Raw genomic sequence first — 24,810 nt, 5'->3', positions numbered from 1 at the left:
CACCTGGAGCAAACGATGATTATGGAAACATACAAGTGATACCTGAAACCCGGGGAGGAAAACCTGAGAGTATTTCCTTGGGAAGTTAGGACATTAGCAAATGCCTGTGTACCCTAGAGGGGGGCGGGTTTTAGAAAGCCACATACATACCCAGGGCAGGATGGAGGCTGAGAAAACTCCTGAGAAGACTTTCAACTTTGATTAATCCTGAGGATCAGCAGAAGCAGGTAGTGAAGGTTAAGGCAAAATTGCAAATAACCTAGCTAAGTGTGAAAGGAATGTTTCAAAACAGAGCCAAACCACAAAGAATGAGTGTTATGTATTAAATTAAGTCAATCTCAAAATTCATATGTTGAAGTCCAAAATCCCAGTACCTCAAATGCGACCTTGTTCAGAAATGGGGCTATTACGAATGCAATTAGCAAAGTCAAGATGAAGTCTTCAGAGTGGATCTGATCCATTATGAACAGCATCCTTATAATAAGGAAAACTCAGAACACAGATAAAGAACATCATGTTATGATGAAGGCAACCCAAGGGATGCCAAGCTTGCCAGCAAATTATCAGAAGATAGGCAGGAGACAAATAACAGATATACTTTCATACCCTAAGAAGAATAACCCTGTTAACACTTTCATCTTGGACTTCTAGCCTTTCAAACTGTGAAAAAAAACACACTTCTGTTGTCTAAGTCACCCAGTCTGTACTTTGTTATGGAAGCCCTAACTAATTAATCAGGGCTGTGAAAGGCATTTGTTGTTGTTGTTGTTGTTTGTTTTGTTTTAGCTCCTGGCATTAATGGAAATTTTTGTCAAAATGCTAACTGAATATAAGCTAACATAGCAGGCACTTCAGTGACTACACAAATAAAAAGAAATAGTGTCTTTTTAAGTTTGGAGAAAATGCTGAACAAACCAACGACTTCAGCCTTCCACAAACAGGCACATTGCTGCTGCTGCTGTTGCTGCTAAGTCGCTTCAGTCGTATCCGACTCTTTGCGACCCCACAGACGGCAGCCGACCAGGCTCCGCTGTCCCTGGGATTCTCCAGGCAAGAACACTGGGGTGGGTTGCCATTTCCCTGGGAAATGGGGAATCTTAGTTTCAGAGTTACCACACTACAATATTCAAATGTCCAGTTATCAACAAAAAAAATCAAAAAGTGTACAATAAAATAGGTGAGTCCAGTCCACTTCAAGAGAAAAAAATGATACAAACTTTTCATCATATGCCTTAATGTATGCCCTAAAGTATACCCTAATTAGTAAGACACTGGAATACCAGACAAAGACCTTAAATCAACGTCTTCAGTTCAGTTCAGTCGCTCAGTCATGTCCGACTCTTTGCAACCCCATGAATCACAGCACGCCAGGCCTCCCTGTCCATCACCAACTCCCGGAGTTCACTCAGACTCATGTCCATCGAGTCGGTGATGACATCCAGCCATCTCATTCTCTGTCATCCCCTTCTCCTCCTGCCCCCAATCCTTCCCAGCTTCAGAGTCTTTTCCAGTGAGTCAACTCGTCGCATGGGGTGGCCAAAGTATTGGAGTTTCAGCTTTAGCATCAGTCCTTCCAATGAACACTCAGGATTGATCTCCTTTAGAAGGCACTGGTTGGATCTCCTTGCAGTTCAAGGGACTCTCAAGAGTCTTCTCCAGCACCGCAGTTCAAAAGCATCAATTCTTCGGCAATCAGCTTTCTTCACAGTCCAACTCTCACATCCATACGTGACCACGGGAAAAACCATAGCCTTGACTAGAAGGACCTTGGTTGGCAAAGTAATGTCTCTGCTTTTTAATAAACTATCTAGGTTGGTCATAACTTTCCTTCCAAGGAGTAAGTGTCTTTTAATTTCATGGCTGCAATCAGCATCTGCAGTGATTTTGGAGCCCAAAAAAACAAAGTCTGACACTGTTTCCACTGTTTCCCCATCTATTTCCCATGAAGTGATGGGACCAGATGCCATGAATGCCGTTTTCTGAATGTTGAGCTTCAAGCCAACCTTTTCACTCTCCTCTTTCACTTTCCTCAAGAGGCTTTTGAGTTCCTCTTCACTTTCTGCCATAAGGGTAGTGTCATCTGCATATCTGAGGTTATTGATATTTCTCTCGGCAATCTTGATTCCAGCCTGTGCTTCTTCAAGCCCAGCATTCCTCATGATGTACCCTGCATATAATTTAAATAAGCAGGGTGACAATATACAACCTTGACGTACTCCTTTTCCTAGTTGGGACCGGTCTGTTGTTCCATGTTCAATTCTAACTGTTTCTTCCTGACCTGCATACAGGTTTCTCAAGAGGCAGGTCAGGTGGTCTGGGATTCCCATCTCTTTCAGAATTTTCCATAGTTTATTGTGATCCACACAGTCAAAGGCTTTGGCATAGTCAATGAAGCAGAAATAGATGGTTTTCTGGAGCTCTCTTGCTTTCTCCATGATCCAGCGGATGTTGGCAATTTGATCTCTGGTGCCTCTGCCTTTTCTAAATCCTTCTTGAACATCTGGGAGTTCACGGTTCACATATTGCTGAAGCCTGGCTTGGAGAATTTTGAGCATGACTTTACTAGCATGTGAGATGAGTGCAATTGTGCGGTAGTTTGAGCATTCTTTGGCATTGCCTTTCTTTGGGATTAGAATGAAGACTGACATTTTCCAGTCCTGTGGCCACTGCTGAGTTTTCCAAATTTGCTGGCATATTGAGTGCAGCACTTTCACAGCATCATCTTTCAAGATTTGAAATAGCTCAACTGGAATTCCATCACCTCCACTAGCTTTGTTCGTAGTGATGCTTTCTAAGGCCCACTTGACTTCACATTCCAAGATGTCTGGCTGTAGGTGAGTGATCATGCCATTGTGATTATCTTGGTTGTGAAGATCTTTTTTGTATAGTTCTTCTGTATATTCTTGCCACCTCTTCTTAATAACTTCTGCTTCTGTTAGGTCCATACCATTTCTGTCCTTTATCGAGCCCATATTTGCATGAAATATTCCCTTGGTATCTCTAATTTTCTTGAAGAGAGCTCTTGTCTTTCCTATTCTGTTGTTTTCCTCTATTTCTTTGCATTGATCGCTGAAGAAGGTTTTCTTATCTCTCCTTGCTATTCTTTGGAACTCTGCATTCAGATGCTTATATCTTTCCTTTTCTCCTTTGCTTTTCACTTCTCGTCTTTTCACAGCTATTTGTAAGGCCTCCTCAGACAGCCATTTTGCTTTTTTTCATTTCTTTTCCATGTGGATGGTATTGGTCCCTGTCTCCTGTACAATGTCACGAACCTCTGTCCAGAGTTCATCAGGCACTCTATCTTTCACATCTAGTCCCTTAAATCTATTTCTCACTTCCACTGTATAATCATAAGGGATTTGATTTAGGTCATATCTGAATGGTCTAGTTGTTTTCCGTATTTTCTTCAATTTAAGTCTGAGTTTGGCAATAAGGAGTTCATGATGTGAGCCACAGTCAGCTCCTGGTCTTGTTTTTGCTAATGGTATAGAGCTTCTCCATCTTCGGCTGCAAAGAATATAATCAATCTGATTTCGGTGTTGACCATTTGGTGATGTCCATGTGTAGAGTCTTCTCTTGTGTTGTTAGAAGAGGTTGTGTGCTATGACCAGTGCATTCTCTTGACAAAACTCTATTAGCCTTTGCCCTGCTTCATTCCATGCTCCAAGGCCAAATTTTCCTGTAACTCCAGGTGTTTCTTGACTTCCTACTTTTGCATTCCAGTCCCCTATGATGAAAAGGACATCTTTTTTGGGTGTTAGTTCTAAAAGGTCTTGTAGCTCTTCATAGAACCATTCAACGTCGGCTTCTTCAGGGTTACTGGTTGGGGTATAGGCTTGGATTACTGTAATATTGAATGGTTTGCCTTGGAACGAATAGAGATCATTCTGTCGTTTCTGAGATTGCATCCAAGTACTGCATTTCAGACTCTTTTGTTGACCATGATGGCTACTCTGTTTCTTCTAAGGGATTCCTGCCCACAGTAGTAGATATAATGGTCATCTGAATTTAATTCACCCCAACTTCCTAAATATAGTCAAATATTTAAAGAAAACAATGAGTAAGGAACTAAACACTAGGAAAATGGTGAATATATGGAATGAGAATATTCATAAATAGAATTTATACTGTGAAGGAAAGTTATGACCAACCTAGATAGCATATTAAAAAGCAGAGACATTACTTTGCCAACAAAGGTCCGTCTAGTCAAGGCTATGGTTTTTCCAGTGGTCATGTATGGATGTGAGAGTTGGACTGTGAAGAAAGCTGATTGCCGAAGAATTGATGCTTTTGAACTGTGGTGCTGGAGAAGACTCTTGAGAGTCCCTTGAACTGCAAGGAGATCCAACCAGTGCCTTCTAAAGGAGATCAATCCTGGATGTTCACTGGAAGGACTGATGCTAAAGCTGAAACTGCAATACTTTGGCCACCTCATGCGACGAGTTGACTCACTGGAAAAGACTCTGATGCTGGGAAGGATTGGGGGCGGGAGGAGAAGGGGACGACAGAGAATGAGATGGCTGGATGGCATCACCAACTCTGTGGGCATGAGTTTGAGTGAACTCCGGGAGTTGGTGATGGACAGGGAGGCCTGGCGTGCTGTGATTCATGGGGTCGCAAAGAGTCGGACACGACTGAGCGACTGAACTGAACTGAACTGAACTGAATCAGTGCTTGACAGATAGGAGCCAGTCAACATTTGTTAACTGATTGACAATAAATGGTCTCTTCCACGTTAAACAGCCCATTAGCTGTAGTTCTCTGATACAAAGAAACATTAACTGTGATGTGATGACAGTGAAAACAACTTTGGAGTAGGCAGGTAAAATAAAGAGGGAAGCATATTTATAAAGTGAAGTTTCTGAGTGTGATGAGGTACAGAGCAAGGATGAGGTGTTGAGGGAAGGAACACATCAAAGGGTCGGGGCAAGGGAGGTGAGACTGACGGTGAGACTTGAAGAATGGATCGTTTTTCTTAGAAGAGGGCTACATAAGAGAGGCACAGGAAGAGAGGGGCATCTCTGTGAAGTAATTGACACTTGGAAAGCACGTAACTCAGACAAGATAAAGGGTGAAACAAGATGGCTACAAGAAGGTGAAAGTGTTAGTCACTGGGTTGTGTTTGACTCTTTGGAGGAGTCAGAGAGCCAGGCTCCTCTGTCCATGGGATTCTCCAAGAAAGGATACTGGCGTAGGTTGCCTTTTCCTTCTCCAGGGGGATCTTCCTGACCCAGAGATCAAACCTGTGTCTCCTGCACTTCAGGCAGATTTTTTACTCTCTGAGCTACCAGGGATTATAAGAAGGACATCCTAATATTCAGCCATATCTGTCAAGTCATTTATATTCTAGGTCTATTAGTAAATGCCAAAGTTTCAGGAGAAAAAAAAAAGGGATGGATAATCCCATGGAACCCACAGGTCTCAGACACTGCCATGAAGGATCAGATTCCAGTTGGGTGTGCTGCCCGTGAGTATAATCTGTGTTGTCATAAAGGGGGTATGTGGTACCTTTTGAACTGCAGGAGTGTTGCTTGGTTTTGCAGGGTAGGCTAATTCTGAAAAAAGCAGAAATTCTTAAAAAAAATTAATGATTTGATCTGTCACACCTGAACACACACACAAAATACCTATATTTTCCAGATCAACAAGGAACAGTGAAATGGGAAGCCCTGGCATATTGTAGGCAGTGAAAGGATCTGATACAAATATGTGGCCGGAATCTAGAACAGGTTAGAGAGGCTTGAGCTGCTGACCTCCCTATGCATCCTCCAAATTTATATTTTTTCAACCTCCAAATTTATATTTGTCTCTCTTCTTTCTTTGCCATTTGTATCTCTCTGATTTACAAGTTGGTTCTTAAGGAAATGCACTTGATAGTAATTATTCTAGTATGATATTTTCTTATTTACATTTTTCTTTATCACCTGTCACCTCCACATTAAGAGGGCAATTCCAGGAGAGCAGGGGTGTGATCTGATTGTCATCTGCTATACATCTCAGTTTTTAGATCAAGGGCTGATACCTTGCTAGAGCTTATAAACATTTATGACAGATGCAATGAAAGACATTGTCATAACACTGAACATGCAATATTCTCACTTCTCTTTCATCAAACAAGGTTATAGGTCTATTATTAATTATAGCATTGCTTAGAAATACTATTGTGGTTTAAGGTGGTATTTTATTTCTTGGCATTTTCTGTCATTCCCCTAACAAAACTCTGTGATGTGTGTGGAACATTTCAGGTAATCAGAAAGACTAAAGTAGGGCATATATAAATTGGAGCCAGAAATATTTTCGCTCAGCTCTTCATAGCTTTGATCTCTGGTTTTAAGAAAAATATAGAATATCTATCTATCTTGAATTTAAAAAAAAATGCATGAAATAACCAACTTTTTCATGCCAGATCTACAGCACTTTTTGTCTTTTCAAACACACATCACTGATTTAATTCAAGAACCAAGCTGTGCTATAGATCCATTGGAAAATCATCACCAATAGTCAGAGCTGTCAGAGTTGTCTTTGAAACTTCATCCTTTGTTATGTTCACTCCCTGATGCTAATGATTATGTCAGAGACGAAAAGAGCCTGCCAATGATACTTGCTGGCTATAATTAGAGGATGTTTAGGACAGCCTACTCTCAGAGAAGCTGAGCACCCTAGATGTCCATGGCAGAGTCCATGGTGATTTGGCCATTTTGCTTTGAGGACTTGTTGAGGGCTGGAGAGGATGACTGGGGGACCCTGCTAACGGGCAACAGAAAATAGAAAAATGCTAGGGATCCCTTGGCTCATCAGATAATACAGAAAGACTAAAAATCATGGAGCTGTTTTGGCTCAGGAGCTGGAGAAGTGCTGCCAACTCTAGAGACATTCTTTTATATCCCATGTAGAGAGCAGCCAAAGGGGCCAGCGCTGACCTTTCCTGGGCACAGTTGCTATCATCGTGTCATTCAAAATAGGGGAAATAACCCCTGGGCTGGCAAGCACTGAGGCCCTGTTTTCTATAAATGGAGAATAAATACAAATAGAAGACAAAAGTTGATGAACATGATTTTCACAGGACCCATGCCCTTGCTAGCCCTTTGGCCTAAAGCAATTTACTGTTAATTGTTCATGCAAGTATAGAGATGATGAGCCAAAAGTTTAGATGTTTGCTGAATGTGTTACAAATATGGATCTAAAGGAAAAAAAAAAAAACATGCTGATTACTGATTGGCTTTTTCTTATTTCCATTTGAAGGTATAACATTATACAACACAGTCAAAGATTAAGAGGGATGTAACAGTGTTCTGAGTATTTGGATAATGCTCCATCCCAGTAGAATCCCCTACGGAAGATCCCCCAAATGAAAAAAGATTAAAAAAATAGGAGAGGAAAACATACTTGCCCATATACAATATGCTCTATAGTTTCATTTCCTATATTTCACAGCTGTGTTTATAAACCTCAATGCAACTGAAGGCATTTCTGTTTTCATTTCCTTAGGAGTGTGACACCAAATGCACAGCCTCAATCCTGTGATCCCATCCTCTATATTAGTGAAGAAATCTCCACTCTGTATCAGTGCACAAGACAACATGGGTAGACAGAAGCCACGCAAGTCCTAAAGGACCAAATGAAAAGCCTCGTGTTCTTTCTGGGTAGCAATGCACAGTTTTGCATGAAGAGATGCTGTTTTGTCATATTTCAAAAGTACTTTCATTGATAATAGCATCTCTTCACCATCTTGCTTTTGAGACCACATTTCTTTCTTAGCAGATTCAGGATGCTAACTTGTGTCCACTTTAACAACTCTGAGTATCCGTATACAGTGAAAGAGGGGAGTGAAAAAGTTGGCTTAAAGCTCAACATTCAGAAAACTAAGTTCATGGCATCCAGTCCCATCACTTCATGGAAAATAGATGAGGAAACAGTGGAAACAGTGGCTGACTTTATTTTGGGGGGCTCCAAAATCACTGCAGATGGTGACTGCAACCATGAAACTAAAAGACGCTTACTCCTTGGAAGGAAAGTTATGACCAACCTAGATAGCATATTAAAAAGCAGAGACATTACTTTGCCAACAAAGGTCCATCTATTCAAAGCTATGATTTTTCCAGTGGTCATGTATGGATGTGAGAGTTGGACTATAAAGAAAGCTGAGCACTGATGAATTGATGCTTTTGAACTGTGGTGCTGGAGAAGACTCTTGAGAGTCCCTTGTACTGCAAGGAGATCCAACCAGTCCATCCTAAATGAGATCAATCCTGGGTGTTCATTGGAAGGGCTGATGTTGAAGCTGAAACTCCAGTACTTTGGCTACCTGATGTGAAGAGCTGACTCATTGGAAAAGACCCTGATGCTGGGAAAGATTGAGGTCAGGAGGAGAAGGGGACGACAGTGGATGAGATGGTTGGATGGCATCACCGATTCGATGGACATGGGTTTGGGTGGACTCCGGGAGTTGGTGATGGACAGGGAGGCCTGGCGTCCTGCGGTTCATGGGGTTGCAAAGAGTCAGACATGACCGAGTGACTGAACTGACTGATACACATATGAAAATGTATTTTGTTTCAATAATTTGTATTAAGCTACTTAGTCATTTCCTAAGACATGTTGAACCTGGGTCTTGTAAACATGGAGTTAACTGATATGCCTATGATGTGTCTATAGCTTGGGAAGAGAGGACCTCAGCACAGACCCTGTAATGTGCTTTGCTTTGGTCCTCACCCAAATCTGACACTTCATCCCTCTATAGAGTCATCTGAGTGAGCTTCCTCATTCCCTTTTATCGCATCCCATTTTCATCCTCAGATGCTACCTAGACTTCAGGGTAAGATACAAATTCCTCAGTATAGTTTACAAGACCTTTCATGATCCAACCCTGGCCCGCTTCTCAGCAGTTTGCGCTAGGTCCTTATGTGTTATGTATTTCCTCCATCCAGCCAGGCATCCAATCATTTAAAATCCAATTTGATCACCTGCCAGTCCAGGCCAAGATCAAGGCATTTGTGGTACAAAGTCATATAAAGGATAAGTCTCCAGATAGAGACAAGTAAAGAGATATTACAAAGGTAAGGGCTATGGGAAGGTGCCACAAGAGCAACAGATGGAGCCCCTAGCGAGACCTGGCAGGAGTGCAATGGTTGTAGATGGCTTTCAAGGAACAATAATATCTAATCAGAGACACGCATGTTAGAAAGGAGTTAATCAGGCAAACAGTGCAGTGACCACAGCTGTAGGAGAGGGAAGAGCTTTCCCAATGAACATAAATGAGAACATTTTTGAAGAGCTGGAAGAAGTTTAGGATGGCTACAAGGAAGGTGTGGGTTGCAGAATGAATGACTTAATGTTACCCCCGTATGCCCTGCTCCATCACTTCTCTGTTCCCACCACTTGGGTTGAGAGTAGAGAAGCTTCTCATGGTCCAATGAGCACTAGCACATCACTTTGCTTCATCTCTCAGGCGTCTTCCACAACCACAGAATCACCACCCTAGACAAGCTGGCACATTCCCTCACCCTAAACCATCTACTCTAAACTGTGTTTACAGTATTTCTATTACATGGTCAACAACTACATTCTGATTCATTTACTCAGCTGTGTATGCTTTGAGGGTGGGATTTTTGTCCTTATTTTTCCAACTTAAGACAAAGCAAAGCACACAGTAAATACTTAAATTTTTGAGTGAAAAGGAATGGAAATAGTTAAACTGTCTTTTGTTTCTGCAGCTCATCTGCAGATGTATTGGTCTGGTTTGGAAGATGGGCAATCTTCTTCAGACTTGTACTGTAATTAATTCAAAGCCTCTCCATGACCACGTGGGTGACTTATGGGATTTTTATCTCCCTGAGATAACAGAAAGGGAACAGTGACAAAACTATAACCTGGCTTGTTTAAAAAGCCCACATAGACCATGCAGCCTTCTAGGGAGAATAATTAATTAGATTGGAGTAGAGACAGAATAGAAAGAAAGACAAATATTTGATCTTTTTTGAGTGAGTGGATAGAGATCTTTTAACATGCAAAGCATGTTTTATGAAATCTTTGGAGACCTGGCCCATCAGAAAAGGAAGACAAAGCCCAATACCAGCAGAGGAGTTTCTTTTCTTTGCAGTGTCTTCTTTCAGAAGTACCTTATCTTTTCAAATTAAAGGAGAACATAAATTGTAATCAGCAACTTTTGTTACATCAGCAAGATGCCAATAAATGCCCTCTCCTCCTTCTACTTCCCAAAGAATCTTTGTAGCTACAAGGAAGGCAAAGGGAAAGAAAAGGGGCAGGAAGCTTAAGAGAAAAAGAGCACAAGGACAAAAGAGACCCAGGAAGGAAAAATGATGGTGATGCCTGGGACAGGTGGTATGGGATATGATCCTGGGGGCTGCGGGAGACCCCAAGAGGTAATGGGGGATGGAATCCAGAGCCTAAGGCTCCATGCTTCCTTTGCAGGGGGCCCAGGCTTGATCCCTGGTCAGGGAACTAGATCCCACATGCCACCCTACGTGCCACAAGTAAAAGATGCTGCATGCTGCAACTAAGATCTGGCACAATCAAATAACTAAATACATAAATTTAAAAAAAAGTTATCCTGCTATGGAAGCAATGACAAATTACAAAGGGAAAATATTCTCTCAGAAAATGCAGCTCACTTACACATACTTGGACTGTTATTATTTCACCTCTTATTAAAGATAATGATCTCGCAGAAAGCTCTTGCAGCATAATAAAACAAAGTTATATGCTAATGGTGATATTATTATGAGAATAACATGATCTTTTCAAGAGAAGACTATCAACTAAAATAACAGACCAGATATAGGGCTTCATTTGTATTTCACGGCTGGAAGTTTGAACAGATCCTGCATAAATTATGTAAAAACATCCAACCCTCAAAGAGACTCATGCCCCAGCCACTCTACACAGCACCAACCACTCTCTCAGCAAATCATACTACTGACAAGACTCATACCTTCCACAGTTGCTCGTTTGGGCTGAATGGTGATAGCTCCTTCTGCAATATCTTCATGCTGGTGCAGTGGGTTGATTTTGGATCCCCAGCTGTCTGATCCCACCCAGAGAAAGTGGCCTACTTGGTCAGCTCTTTTGGCTGCTGCAAGGATCTGCCTGTGGAGAGGAACATTAAAAAGATATGTTAATGATAAAGAGCAGCTATTGTACAAATACATATTCGGAATCAAGCAGAAGGAAAACAAGTTACTATTTCTCAGAAAGCAAATAACTGGTAGTAAGCCAAAGGATTTACATTCTTAATGTATAAAGAGACATTGTAAGCCAATAAGGAAATTAAAGGCAGCTTGAGGAAAATAGGCAGAGTATTCAAAGTCAAAAGATAAAAGGGGAAATATAAGGAATTAATAAGCTGCTTTTTCACATATATTAAAAAGGAGGACAATGTGAATGAGAATAATATATTAAATTCACTTCTTATTTTGGTCAAAATGTTTGTTCGGTTTTATTTTGTGTCATGAGTTTTTTTTTTTTTTTGAGATTTGTTTTATTTTTTTTTTAATCAATTTATTTTTTATTGGAGGCAAATTATTTTACAATATTATATCGGTTGCTTTTGCCATACATTGACATGAATTCGCCCCGGGTTTACATAAGTTCCCCCTCCTGAACCCCCCTCCCACCTCCCTCCTCCCTTTATCCTTCCTCTGGGTCATCCCCGCATGCCAGCCCCAAGCATCCTATAACATGCATTGACCCTGAACTAGTGATTCATTTCACATATGACAACATACGTGTTTCAATGACATTCTCCCAAATCATCCCACCCTCACCCTCTCCCACAGAGTCCCAAAGACTAATCTATACATCTGTGTCTCTTTTGCTGTATCGTATACAGGGTTATCATTTGCATCTTTCTAAATTCCATATATATGCGACAAGAGGCTGGAGACATGAGCACTGTCTTTCACTGCTGGTGGTACATATCATTTCTGGAAAGCAATGTATCAGTCTATATGAAGCATCTTAAATTACTTATTAAAATAAGCAGAGCTTCACATGAAGCTTGAAATATGTACAATCCATATTTATAAATTAAAATAGTATATAAATAGCAAGGGCAAGGAAAAAAGGAGGAATTAAAAAAAAAGGGAAATTGGTTATTCATGAAGAAAAATTTTACCTCTGCTTACAGAATTCTAGAAATCAGGAGTATGTTGCCCTGATTTCCAGAAAAACAGCTTTTCTGGAAAAATCTGAACTACCCTAGGAAAAAGATTCTAGATACTGACATAGAGACATTTTCTAAGAGAATGGACACCTAGATGCCTGACCAGTCCACTGAGAGGCCTAAAAGTTGACAAGTTTTGCCCATGTATGTAGAATTTTCTTGTGTCTTAAAATGGGAACTGCCAAAAATTACCCATCATTGTGGAAAATTCACAATATAAAACACAAACCAAATAAATAAGAAAAAGGGAACTGGTGTGAGGTATGGAGAAGAAATTATACCCCCCAAAAAAGTAGTTAAATGAGAATCAGGATCTCTATTATCAAGAACAAAAAAGATTATCAAGACAGAAACAACAATAAAAAAGAAATCTTAGTTATTAAAAGTATGAAATTAAAATTATGTTAGAAGAGATAAAGTATAAAGTGAAGAAATATGTTCAGAAAGCAAAACAATAATAAAAAGGTATGGCATATACAAGAAAAGATGAGTATCTTAAAGAAAGAAACACAGAAAGACTTACATCCAACTAACAGTATTTCAAGAACAAATGTAAAGAGAAATTAAAGTAATTTTTAAACCAATTTTTAATGAAAAAAAAATCCAAGGAATTGAAAGTATGACTTTCCAAATTAAAGGGACTCACTCCAGTATTCTTGCCTGGAGAATCCCATGGACAGAGGAGCCTGGTGGGCTACAGTCCATGGAGTTGCAAAGAGTCAGACACAACTGAGTGACTAACACATATACACACACATCCAGCAAATTAATAGGGAAAACCCAAACACGTCACAAAATTAAAATTGCTGGAAAAAGTGAGAATAAAGCTTTCAAGCAAAAATTGGGACTCTTGGAAAGTAATAAGAAGCAGAATATTACCAACCTCTCCAGAGAGAGAAAAAAAAAGGATGATGGAGAAATGCCTTCCAAATTTTGAAGAAAAAAAATATTTGTAGTCTAGAATTCTAAAATTTAACACATATAGAATCTATACAAATAGAAGTGGCATCTAGATAGATGGGTATGGATTGAGAGAGGGAGGGATAGATGGATGGATGGATAGATAGATATTCAGCGGATATTAAAGATTTTTCTATCCAAACTTAGAATCTCAAATTCCTTGCAAGTTATGAGTTCTGTAACTTATTAGTCACCATAGATAGTTGCTGTAAATCATTTATTTGCCTGGGATGATGTATTTAAAAATAAATATGTGACCACACCTTACATTTCCAACTAGTAATTAAGTGTGGAGGCAGGTGAAGAATATTATTAGTCATAAACACAAAAAATGTTTCCTTTACTAGAAAATTACTGGAGGGTACATTCTAGCCAAAAATAAATAAACAAATAAACTAAATGATGAATAAAAATAAATGGAGAGAGAAAGAAAACAAAAAAGTTAAAATAATAAAGGCCAGCCTAGTTTAATTCAGAAAGATGGAGTGGGAGGGAAATGTACAGAAAAGCAATGGAACTTAGAGATTATTTTACATATATATATATGTATATATACATATAAACATATGAGAAAAGTGACAGACCTAGGACATTAATAATAAAACACTAAAGATAACTATGCAAGTTAAAAATCTGCCGTATTAACTTGATGAACAAAAAAGCTACCCCTAAAATCACATCATGGAAAAAATACCGCTGTAGTACATAATATTTACGTGCTCATAATGTCAACTCTGATTTTTACTAAATGGAAATCTGATAGTATAATGTTAGGAAGATAAAGGAGGTATGAGACAAGTTCTATATAACATAACAGGAATTAATAGACAATATTTTAAATTAATGATTCCAAAATAGCAATACAGGCATATTTCGAGAAGACCTAAAGAATTAGCTTCAAGAATCAAAATAATTGCTCAAGAAGAACAGAACCAGAGAGTAGGATGGGATAGAAAACGATACTAGGGCTTTGCATAAAAAATTATTTTAATTACTTTTCTGTTTCTCTTAAATTATATGCATTTATTATTTTCACACAATCAATCATTTATACTCTTGAGGTAGATATACCATCTCTATTCATCTAACCAAAGGGTATGATCACTGATGCTGTCAAAATCGTATGTCCATTATCGGAGACAGCCTAAATGCAGAGCAGCAGGAAGCGGTTAAGGAAATGATAGTGCATCTAAAGGATGCGTTAGAGACCAAGAAAAGCACATGCAGTTTGATTTCTGCAAGGTACTGTTAAGAACAAAAAAAGTCAAATTAAAACAAACTGCAAATGCTTGGTTATTTCTTACAATAATGAGAACTGGCCTGCATAAATGAATAGATGCATAGTTAAAAGTATAGGGTTGTATGAGAGCACAGAAAAATATGGTTAATATGTAATTCACTGTTAATGACAATTCATTGAGAGCCTGCTGAGGAAGTATGAAAAGGATGTGAAGAATCCAACTGAAACAACGTAAGAAAGACAAACCGATATTAAAAACAAAAAAAAATATTCATCTTAATATGCTTACATAAAAGTGTGGGTTAATTTATTAAGAGAAATAAGATTAAACTGTTTAAACATATTATAGTATTGAAAGTGAGATGAGAACTGCAAAAAATAGAATATCAAACTCTATGTGAATCTGATTCTACTGGGGAAAATGTTTAGAATAAAATAACTGCAAATTTTATTAGTGGTTATCTCTGAGTGTTAAGATATTAAGTTTTATAGGGGATTACTTACAATAATGGTTTGTGATTATTCTAACCTTTCATTTTTTTTAGATAATCAGGGGGCAGAATAAAGGTAAGAATTCCTTTTATTAAAATGCAACAACAAAAATATTTACATTATTTTCCAATGGATTAAAATAGCCACGTAATATTACTTTTATAATCAGAAAAGAAGTATCTCAGGGACAGAATACAACATTCAAATTATCAATACCCATGAGTGATTGAGCATTTATCTTAGCTTCAAAATCTAGATATTAATGTCTTCTCACTGGTATTCTCCGGCAAAGTATTTGAAGTTAATGTTCTAAGAAATCTCAAAATTTCCCATCTACAATGTAAATCTTCTGAGAAAAGAAATAACATAACATGTGGGTTATCAGACATCAGTGGGCTTAGGCTCATGTTTTGGAAGAAACTTATATATGCACTTGGTTTTTATTACTGTAGCCAAGAGCTATTACTGCTATCATTTCTATGAGTCATAGTACACAATGGTTCTAACATACAAATCCCCATGTAAAAATGATGAGCATAGCTATTGAGATGATTATATACCTTTTAACATTACCAATTAAAACCTCACACTATCTGCGAATCAAGGATATTATGACCAATTAGGCATCATAGCTATTAGTAACAAATATTTTAAGTGCCATGTACACCTTTATCAACATATGACGTATTTTAAAATGTACAAACTATGTATGAAAATCACATATTAGATGATTAAGAGAAGTATGAGTTGACAATTCTGGAGCAAAAAAAAAAGAAAGAGTCATATCATAAAAACAAAGTGCCTTGAATAACTACATCACAAAGTGTGGAAGAAAATGCCCTAAGAGCAACAGAATCAGTGTTTTGTAAGGAGACGAATAGACATTTAAGGGGTGACAGAAATAGTTTCATGGAAAAGGGCATGTCTAAAAAACAAGACAGAATTTCAACAGGTAGAGAAGGAAAGAAGAAACATCATGGGCCAAGTTTGTGTTGGAGGAGCTGTTAGGGCACACTGACGTGTGAGTCAAGCATCTTAGGGGGAGAGCTCGGTGCAGGAAGGTGGGGTCTACATGCAAAAGCAGGACCGTATTTTAAAGCATCGTGAGGTTCAGAGAGAGAGGCTCGTACTTAAAACTATTAAATGGTGGACACTGCGCCGGGCATTTCATTCATTCATTCAGTGATGTGTATTGAGCGTCCACCACTAACTGAGCCACGTGCTAGGGGCGAAGGATATGAAAGGACATCAAAAGGGGCATCACCTCCCTCTTAATGATGCACGCAGACTAGTGGGGAATACAGACTCCAATTACATGATCAAAGAGTACAAAATGCCCTCAGTGACATTCACTATGCAGCCAAGCTGTCATGACAAATTTTCCAAAGCTACATTGTTTGGAGACATCCTTCAGAAGCAACGCCACCGACAGCCCTGGAATGTTGAAGCGGGGAAGGGAAGCATTCCAGCAAGCGGGAGGAGAATGAGCAAAGGCCTGCGAAAGAAGAGATGCAAGGGCCCCTCACCTAAGGCACACAAACCACGAGGGGGCAGGGAATGAGATAAGGTTAGAAAAGTCATGTCCAGATTATCACAGAAAGAGTGCAAATGGATTTACTGAAGGGAGCACTGAGCCCCAAAGAGCTGGAGAAGCAGGGTGTGGGATGGGACTTGTCCAAGGTGAGACAGCGGTCATAGCAAAAAAAAAAAAAAAACAACAAAAACAACCCTCAGGCATCTTGACTTGAGGTTTACTGCTCTTCTCATTTAATAGCCCTGCCACCCACGGTCAGAGCTCAGGGCTGAAGATGGGTGGACTCGGGGATAGCAAGGAAGGGAGACACGGGACTGGCCGACTGGTGGTGGGGGTAATGGCCTGGGCCCTTCAACTTTGCCCTTAATATGAGATGCTCACCTTCAAATAAAATGATTTATTATTTGAACTATAAGACAAAAAGTTAAATCCAAACAGAGCTTTTCCATCTTCAGAGGTGTAAAGTGACACCACCTCTTTGGAAGACAATATTCACATTTAAGAAAGCACACATCTTTGTCCTGGAAACTCCTTTTTCCAGGAATTTATGTTTTAAATAGTTACTAATATAAAAAGTAATATATTTATGTATTATTATTTGCATTATGTTAATGTATCCATACATTGTAAAGGATGTGTACATTAATGTCACATTATGGCACACGCAGATTTGTGGAAAACAAAGGTTACCACAAAGTAATTTATAATCACACAAGAAGCAGAAGTGAAGACAATCAGTCGTGTCTGACTTTTTGCGACCCCATGGACTGTGTAGCCTACAAGGCTTCTCTGTCCATGGCATTTTCCAGGCAAGAGTACTGGAATGGGTTGCCATTTCCTTTGCCAGGGGATCTTCCTGACCCAGGGATCGAACCCGGGTCTCCTGCATTGCAGGCAGACGCTTTACCATCTAAGCTACCAGGGAATCCCCTAATAATTGCACAAGTCTGTAACCAAATGTCAGTCAGTACGAGAGCGCTTAGATAAATTACAGCAAATACAAAAAATGAAATTCTATGTGGCTATTGAAAAGTACTGCCATTCGGAGACCTCCTTGATGAAAGAGTAATCCAAGGTGAGAGTAGGGGTAGAACAAGATAATACACAATGTTCTACTATTTGTGTAAAAATCTACACACTGCCTCTAGAAAGATGCAGAAATATTACAAAATACACAGTTGCATTACAAAATGCAAAAATTACAAAATACACAGTTATAATTAGCATCTGGAAAGGAGAACCTGTTAGCTAGAGGACAAAATGAATCCCACTTCTTTTCACTTCTAGATTTCTAAACACATTTTGATTTTTAAAATCAGTGGTAATTAGTTTGTTTTAAAACAACAATAACAAAAAAAAAAATGGTAAGGATTCGGGACCAAGGCGGCAGTGGTCAGGAAACAACACAGGACAGATTTGTATTCTATAAACAATTTCAAAGGTTAGCACCCCATGGGTTGGCCAAGAATGCAAGTAATGAGCTAAAAGGGAAAGTCAAAGTTGTACTCAGATTTTTGACATCAAACAGCATCAGGTAAAGAGACAAGAAGAAAAAGTGGACTTGGAATACAGACATATGACCAGCTTGGTTTTGAACATATAAATTCCAAAGCAGAAGCAATACTTCCGGAATTATAAGGAATTTTTCTTTTACATTAGAAGAACTATTCTTTAGATAAAGTCTGTTACACATGTATATGTTTTTTAGTAGAAGAACCTTTGAAAGGTCCAGTGGTTTTCTCCTTTTACCACTAATTGAAAGCAGTTCTTTAGCAAATATGGGGGGAAATACATGACAGCAACAGGCTGCTGAGTCCATGGTTCGCTCTAACTTCTGTAGGGGTAGAAAGCATGAACGGACCTTGCCACCATGTAATTACCAATTTGATTCTATGCTATCTTTTCCCTTTCTGGGCCAGCACTCTGATCTTTCTGTCCCCTAAACTACATGTATGTTAATGAATTTCACCAGGCAGCCTTACTTGATATCCTCATCGTTGGCAAAAAGGACGACGGCCCTGGAGTTGGGGGTGTCCAGGAGCTGCTTGATAATTTTGTCAAAGTCAATGGTCCTGTCTTTGCGTTCCTGGGGGATTCTCACGGACTGGGCAATGCAGAGTCCACCTGTTCAAGAAAAGAAAGCAGAATGTCAATTAAGTTCCTGCAGAGATACCAAACAAACCAGGGAAAGTAAACAGGGAGGAAGGAATTATGAATTCTGAATACACAGCTCTTCCTTGGTGATCTTGCTGAATGAGGAGGGCTTAGGCTAGTAAGCTGAGTCCTGAGCTGTCATACTTGGCACGCCTGCCATGGTGTGGCATAGCCTCAATGCACTTGGAAACAGCCAGGTATGCCCAAGAATACCAATGACAGTGATTCTGCGGAGATAGGTTTAGGGAGACAAACTGGATGGGAGGCCTTTAAAATGAATGCTATATGCTACAAGAAAACCACAGTCAGCTACACTATATATATATTTTAAAAGTACTCAAAGAGATAAAAATCATGTCAATTTCTATTACTTTTCTGGTGTTTGCAGTCTCATAATTTTACTCCTTCATATCCATCTCAACTTTTCAAGCTCACAGCCAATGGAATAAATAAAAATAAATAAATAAAACAACAGTAAGAATAAGATCAACTATTATAAATCACAGTAATGATTTTTTTGACTACATGCTATATACTCAGCTTACAAATATGTGCTTTATGTATATTACCAGATCTTAAAAACCTTAAAGGCGGTTAGCATTGCCCATTTCATGTTGAAAGAGAAGGGAATTAAATAAATAAATAAATAAATGTATTTACTGCAGACTTCTCAAGGTTGTCATGCTATTAATTGACTTATGAAACACAGCCATTTTACGAAGCAACTGATATCCTCCTCACTACCCTAATTCTTGCTTAGTAGTTACTCCCCGATGTAGTATTTTATAAAATACACCTTAAGAAAGGCTGGTATAGGCAAAAGGGTAGAGAGGATATCTGGAGGTCGAGCCCCAAAGATCATCCAATGGGCAGAAGGCCTAGGGCCAGTGACAAGAGGAAAGCTTTGTTCTCTCTGTAACCTGGAGATACCCATAACCAACGAGCTTATATCCAAAGCATGGACAACTGTGCAGATGCTTCCAGGTTTCCATAAATATAGAAAAATATAAACTCTAATCCAGAAGTGAGCCTCCATTACATTTTAATCCATTACACTTAATCAGTGTCAGCTCTCTGTAAGTGGCTCTCCACCTTCAGTGCGCTTGAAATCACCAGTGGTCCTATAAATTACAGTAACACTGTCAGCCAACTTGACCTAACTGACATTTACAGAATAATCCCTAGGACAACTGACGAGCACACATTATTTTCAAGTGAAAATGGGACATTCATTAAGCTGGACCATCTTCTGGGTCATAAAAGAGAAAAATACCCTCAAACTCAAAGAACCTTATGACCTCAGACCATAAGAGAATCAAACTAGAATAACAGAGAGATAACAGGAAAATCTCCAAACACTTGGAAATTAAACAGCACACATTTAAATAACCCATGGGTCAAAGAGGAAGTATCAAGAAATTTTTAAAATATCTCTAAGTGAAAACTAAACTGTAACTTCTCAGAATGTATAGATTATAGCTAAAGTGATGTTTACAGGAAATTATATATAATTAAACACTTAAGTTAGGAAAGAAGAAACATGCAGAATCAGTAACCTAAGCTTCCACTTTAATAAATAAGACAAAGAAGAGCTAAATAACTCACCTCCCAAAAGGCAGAAAAGATCACAATGGTATATAACTACATAACTACTAAAATATCTTTTAAAAATAATGAAAACTTCAAATTCTGGAGAAGATGCAGAGCAAAAGAAATGCTCATTCATTACTGGTAGAAACACACAATGGTACAAACAGTCTGGGAAACAGGTTGGCATTAAATGTTAAATACAGAGCTCAACATTCAGAAAACAAAGATCATGGCATCTGGTCCCATCATGGCATCATGGCATCTTGTCCCATGGCAAATAGATGGGGAAACAGTGGAAACAGTGTCAGACTTTATTTTTGGGGGCTCCAAAATCACTGCGGATGCTGATTGCAGCCATGAAATTAAAAGACGCTTACTCCTTGGAAGGAAAGTTATGACCCACCTAGATAGTATATTAAAAAGCAGAGACATTACTTTGCCAACCAAGGTCTATCTAGTCAAGTATGGTCATGTATGGATGTGAGAGTTGGACTGTGAAGAAAGCTGATCGCCGAAGAATTGATGCTTTTGAACTGTAGTGCTGGAGAAGACTCTGGAGAGTCCCTTGGACTGCAAGGAGATCCAGCCAGTCCATTCTAAAGGAGATCAATCCTGGGTGTTCATTGGAAGGACTGATGCTAAAGCTGAAACTCCCAATACTTTGGCCACCTCATGCGACGAGTTGACTCACTGGAAAAGACTCTGATGCTGGGAGGGATTGGGGGCAGGAGGAGAAGGGGACGACAGAGAATCAGATGGCTGGATGGCATCACCGACTCGATGGACATGAGTTTGAGTGAACTCCAGGAGTTGGTGATGGGCAGGGAGGCCTGGGGTGCTGTGATTCATGGGGTCGCAAAAGTCAGACACGACTGAACTGAACTGAACATAGTTAACATATAAAGCAGTGGTTCCAATGCTAGGTGTACTTCCAAGTGAACTGAAAAGTTATGTTCACACAAATGTGCTCAAAATGTTTGTAGAAACTTCACTCCTAATCACTAAAACTGAAAACAAGTAAGACATCTGTTAACAGGTGAATGGATAAATGAACCATAGTCCATGCCGGTGATAGGATATTTTTAAGCAACAGAAGGGAACTACTGATTCTCAGAAGAACATGAATGATTCAAAAATGCATTTTGCTAAGTGAAAAGGTCAAACCAAAAAGAGTACATATTATATAATTCTGCTCATATGACATTCCAGGGGGAAAATAGCAAAACCATAGAAACAGGTCAGTGGATGTCAAGATTTAGGAGAGACAGGAGGGGTTGACCACAGAGGGACTGTACCAGGGCAGCTGGGGCAGTGCTGGTGTTCTGTATGGTATGTGATGTAGAAATGTGGCTCTATCTACTTGCTAAAATGCTAAGAACAACGTGTCACAATAACTGGACTTTACTGTAGGCAAAATCAACCAAGATATTAGGAGATGCAGACTGTGACAAACGAGATGAATGGCATTAAGAATGTACCAGAGCATTTTACTGAAGGGGATGAGTAAAGAGGAGTTGGCTTAAGTAACTTTTGAAAATAGTGTACAACCAGCAACGAAGGACAAAGACAAGAAGAACTGCACATAAAGTGGTAGTTGGATTTGTAAAATTTTCACAGGAGTTAGCAATACTGGAACAGCTTTCCATACTCAAGTTGAACAAAACAGGAAATGAATTGTAGATAAGGGGAGGCCGGTTTCTCAGAGAGAGATAAAGAACTTATATACAAACAAGAGTGTGGGAGAATGGACCGTGTGGTGTAAGGGAAGTCAGATATAGCGTAAACTCACGGTTTATAGAGAGACCCTTCCATGGGTGGGCCACTTTATACATAAATACATGTACACTTGGGTTAGTATACATATATACATATGTATCCTACCACTATCCACTGAGAGAGTCTAGAAATACTGATTCTCCACAGCAACAAACACACCTAGAGATACTGGTTTTGAAATACCATCTTTCAACCAAAGGTCTTTTGGAGAAATGGTGATTCTCAAGTTGGAGGAAAGTATATAAAAGACAATGCCAAGGTATAAGAAGTTCACAAAAGAGAAAAAAAAAAAGTATAGGGGGAGAGGTCAAAAGGACATAGGAGCCAACTTAAAAGAGATCCCAGTAAACAAAGCTAGAATGATATCAGCAACAAAATAAATAATGATGGTAACGAATGACTATCCAAAAACTAAAATACATGCTCAGAAATCCATACTATTAAAAATGACCAAATCAATCAATAAATCGGAGAAGTGGGATGAATCTTCATCACAGAAAAATCCAAACTAACAAATGTTGATGGACATGGAGGATAGAATATCACTGTTGGAACATTAGAGGAAAAACTGCTGCATGCAAGGTCCACTGATGAATACTAAAATAAGTATGGGAAACTATAAGAAAACACTGAACATTTATACAGCTTAAAAGAATCTTGCTCCAAATCTTTACTAGTCATTCAGGTGGTTTAAACATATGCCTACAACTTCTTTGATAATCTTCCTTTGAAAAGGTGGAGATTAATGTTTTTGCTCTTGAATGTAGTCTGAACTTAGTGCCTCACTTAAGAATATGGCAAAAGAAAAAGAATAACTGAATAGTGGAGACACCCATTTTAAATGGACCACTAAGTTAACATCACTAGTGCTAAGTCATGTTGCTAATGTACCCCCTGAGAGGATGTGATAAGGGTGCCCCCATTTGAATTTCTTTCTTCCCCCAAATCCATAACTTTCATCTACCCATGAGAAAACGTCAGAAAAATCCAAATTGAGGGACATTCTACTTTTCAAAATTCCTGACTTGCACTTTTCAAAATTGTCAAGGTCATAAAACACAAGACTTAGACATTGAAAACTGGATTGGATCCTTGGACAGAAAAAACATATTCATGCAAAAACTGGTGAAATTTAAATAATGTCTGTAGCTAAGAGGATTTTTGCATTGTTGATTTCTCAATTGTGATAAACTAGTTATTTAAAGTATTAACATTTGTGAGATGGGTTTGTGGGAAGTTTCTTTACAACTCTTCTATAACTCTAAAATTATTTCATAATAAAACTTAAATTTACATGTATATGTGTATGTGTGTATTTATATATGCATGTGTGTGTGTATGCACATGTCCCCTTCATGGATCACTGCCTTGTCATGGTGAAGGGGCTTACATAATTCAATGAAGCTATGAGTCATGCCACGCAGAGTCACCCAAGATGGACAGGTCATAGCAGAGTTCTGACAAAATGTGATACACTGAAGGACGGAACGGCAAACCACCCTAGTATACCTGCTGTGAGAACCTCATGGACTGTATAAAAGGCCAAAAAGATATGACACCAAATGATGAGTACCCCAGGTCTGAAGGTGTTCACTAAGCTACTGGGAAAGAACAGGGAAGAATTACCAATAGCCCCAGAATGAATGAAGCAGTTGGGCCAAAGTGGATACAACCCTCAGTCATGGATGTGTCTGGTGATAAAAGAAAAGTCTGATGCTACAAAGAACAGTAGTATATAGAACTGGAATGTTAGGTCCATGAATCAAGAAAAATTGGACAAGGTCAAGCAGGAGATGGTAAGAATAAACATCAACATCCTAGGAATCAGCAAATTAAAATGGATGGGAATGGTCAAATTTAATTCAGATGAAGATTATATCTACCACTGTGGGCAAGAATACTATAGGAGAAACAAAGTAGCCCTCATAATCAACAAAAGAGTCTAAAATACAGTACTGGAGTACAACCTCAAAAATGACAGAATGATCTTGATTTATTTCTAATACAAGCCATTCAACATCACAGTAATCCAAGTCTATGCCCCTACCATCAATGCCGAAGTAGCTGAAGGTGATCAGTTCTATCAAAACCTAGAAGACCTCCTAGAACTAGCATCTAAAAACGATGTTCTCTTCATCATCAGGGGTTGGAATGCAAAAATAGGAAGTCAAGATATACCTGGAGTAATGGGTAAGTCTGACCTTTGAGAACAAAATGAAGCAGGGCAAAGGTTAACTGCATTCTGCCAAAAAAATGCACTGGTCATAGCAAACACTGTTTTTCAACAACACAAGAGATGACTTTATACATGGACATTACCAAATGGTCAATACCAAAATCAAATTGATTATATTCTTGGCAGCCAAAGATGCAGAAGCTGTATACAGTCAGCAAAAACAAGACCTGAAGGTGACTGTAGCTCAGATCATCAGCTTCTCATAGCAAAATTCAGGCTTAAATCAAAGAAAACCAGGAAAAACAATAGACCAGACAGGTATGACCTAAATAAAATCCTGTATGAATTTGCAACAGAGGTAATGAATAGGTTCAAGGGACTAGATCTAGTTAACAGTTTGCCTGAAGAACTATGGACAGAGGTCCATAATATTGTACAGGAGGAGGTGAATAAAGCCATCCCAAAGAAAACGCAAAGCAAGAAGGCAGAGTGGTTATCTGAGGAGGTTTTACAAATAGTGGAAGAACAAAGAGAAACGAAAAGCAAGGGAGAGAGGGGAAAGTACCTCCAATTAAACGCAGAGTTCCAAAAATTAGCTATAAGAGACACAAAAGCCTTCTTCAATGAACAATGCTTAATAACAGAAGAAAACAGCAAAAGGGGAAAGACTAGAGATCGCTTCAGGAAAATTGGAAACATCAAGAAAG

At 38.9% G+C, this 24,810-nt stretch overlaps 1 protein-coding gene across 1 annotated transcript in view; it reads right to left on the bottom strand.

The window, feature by feature from the left end:
- Positions 1 to 24,810, bottom strand: part of GRM7 (glutamate metabotropic receptor 7) — a 909,324-nt gene that overhangs the window by 412,423 nt on the left and 472,091 nt on the right. Inside the window, exons 3-4 of the mRNA XM_055414369.2 lie at positions 18,390 to 18,531; positions 10,952 to 11,106 (exon numbers count right to left, since the gene is read on the bottom strand). Coding sequence (XP_055270344.1) covers positions 10,952 to 11,106; positions 18,390 to 18,531 — 297 coding nt within the window. The remainder of the gene's footprint in view (positions 1 to 10,951; positions 11,107 to 18,389; positions 18,532 to 24,810) is intronic.

The sequence above is a fragment of the Moschus berezovskii genome, chromosome 24, assembly GCF_049115385.1.
Source record: "Moschus berezovskii isolate FMDL1 chromosome 24, NW_MosBer_1.0, whole genome shotgun sequence".
NCBI classification, from domain to species: Eukaryota; Metazoa; Chordata; class Mammalia; order Artiodactyla; family Moschidae; genus Moschus; species Moschus berezovskii.
Note: the sequence above shows the minus strand (reverse complement) of the source record. Positions and strands in the feature narration are given on the sequence as shown.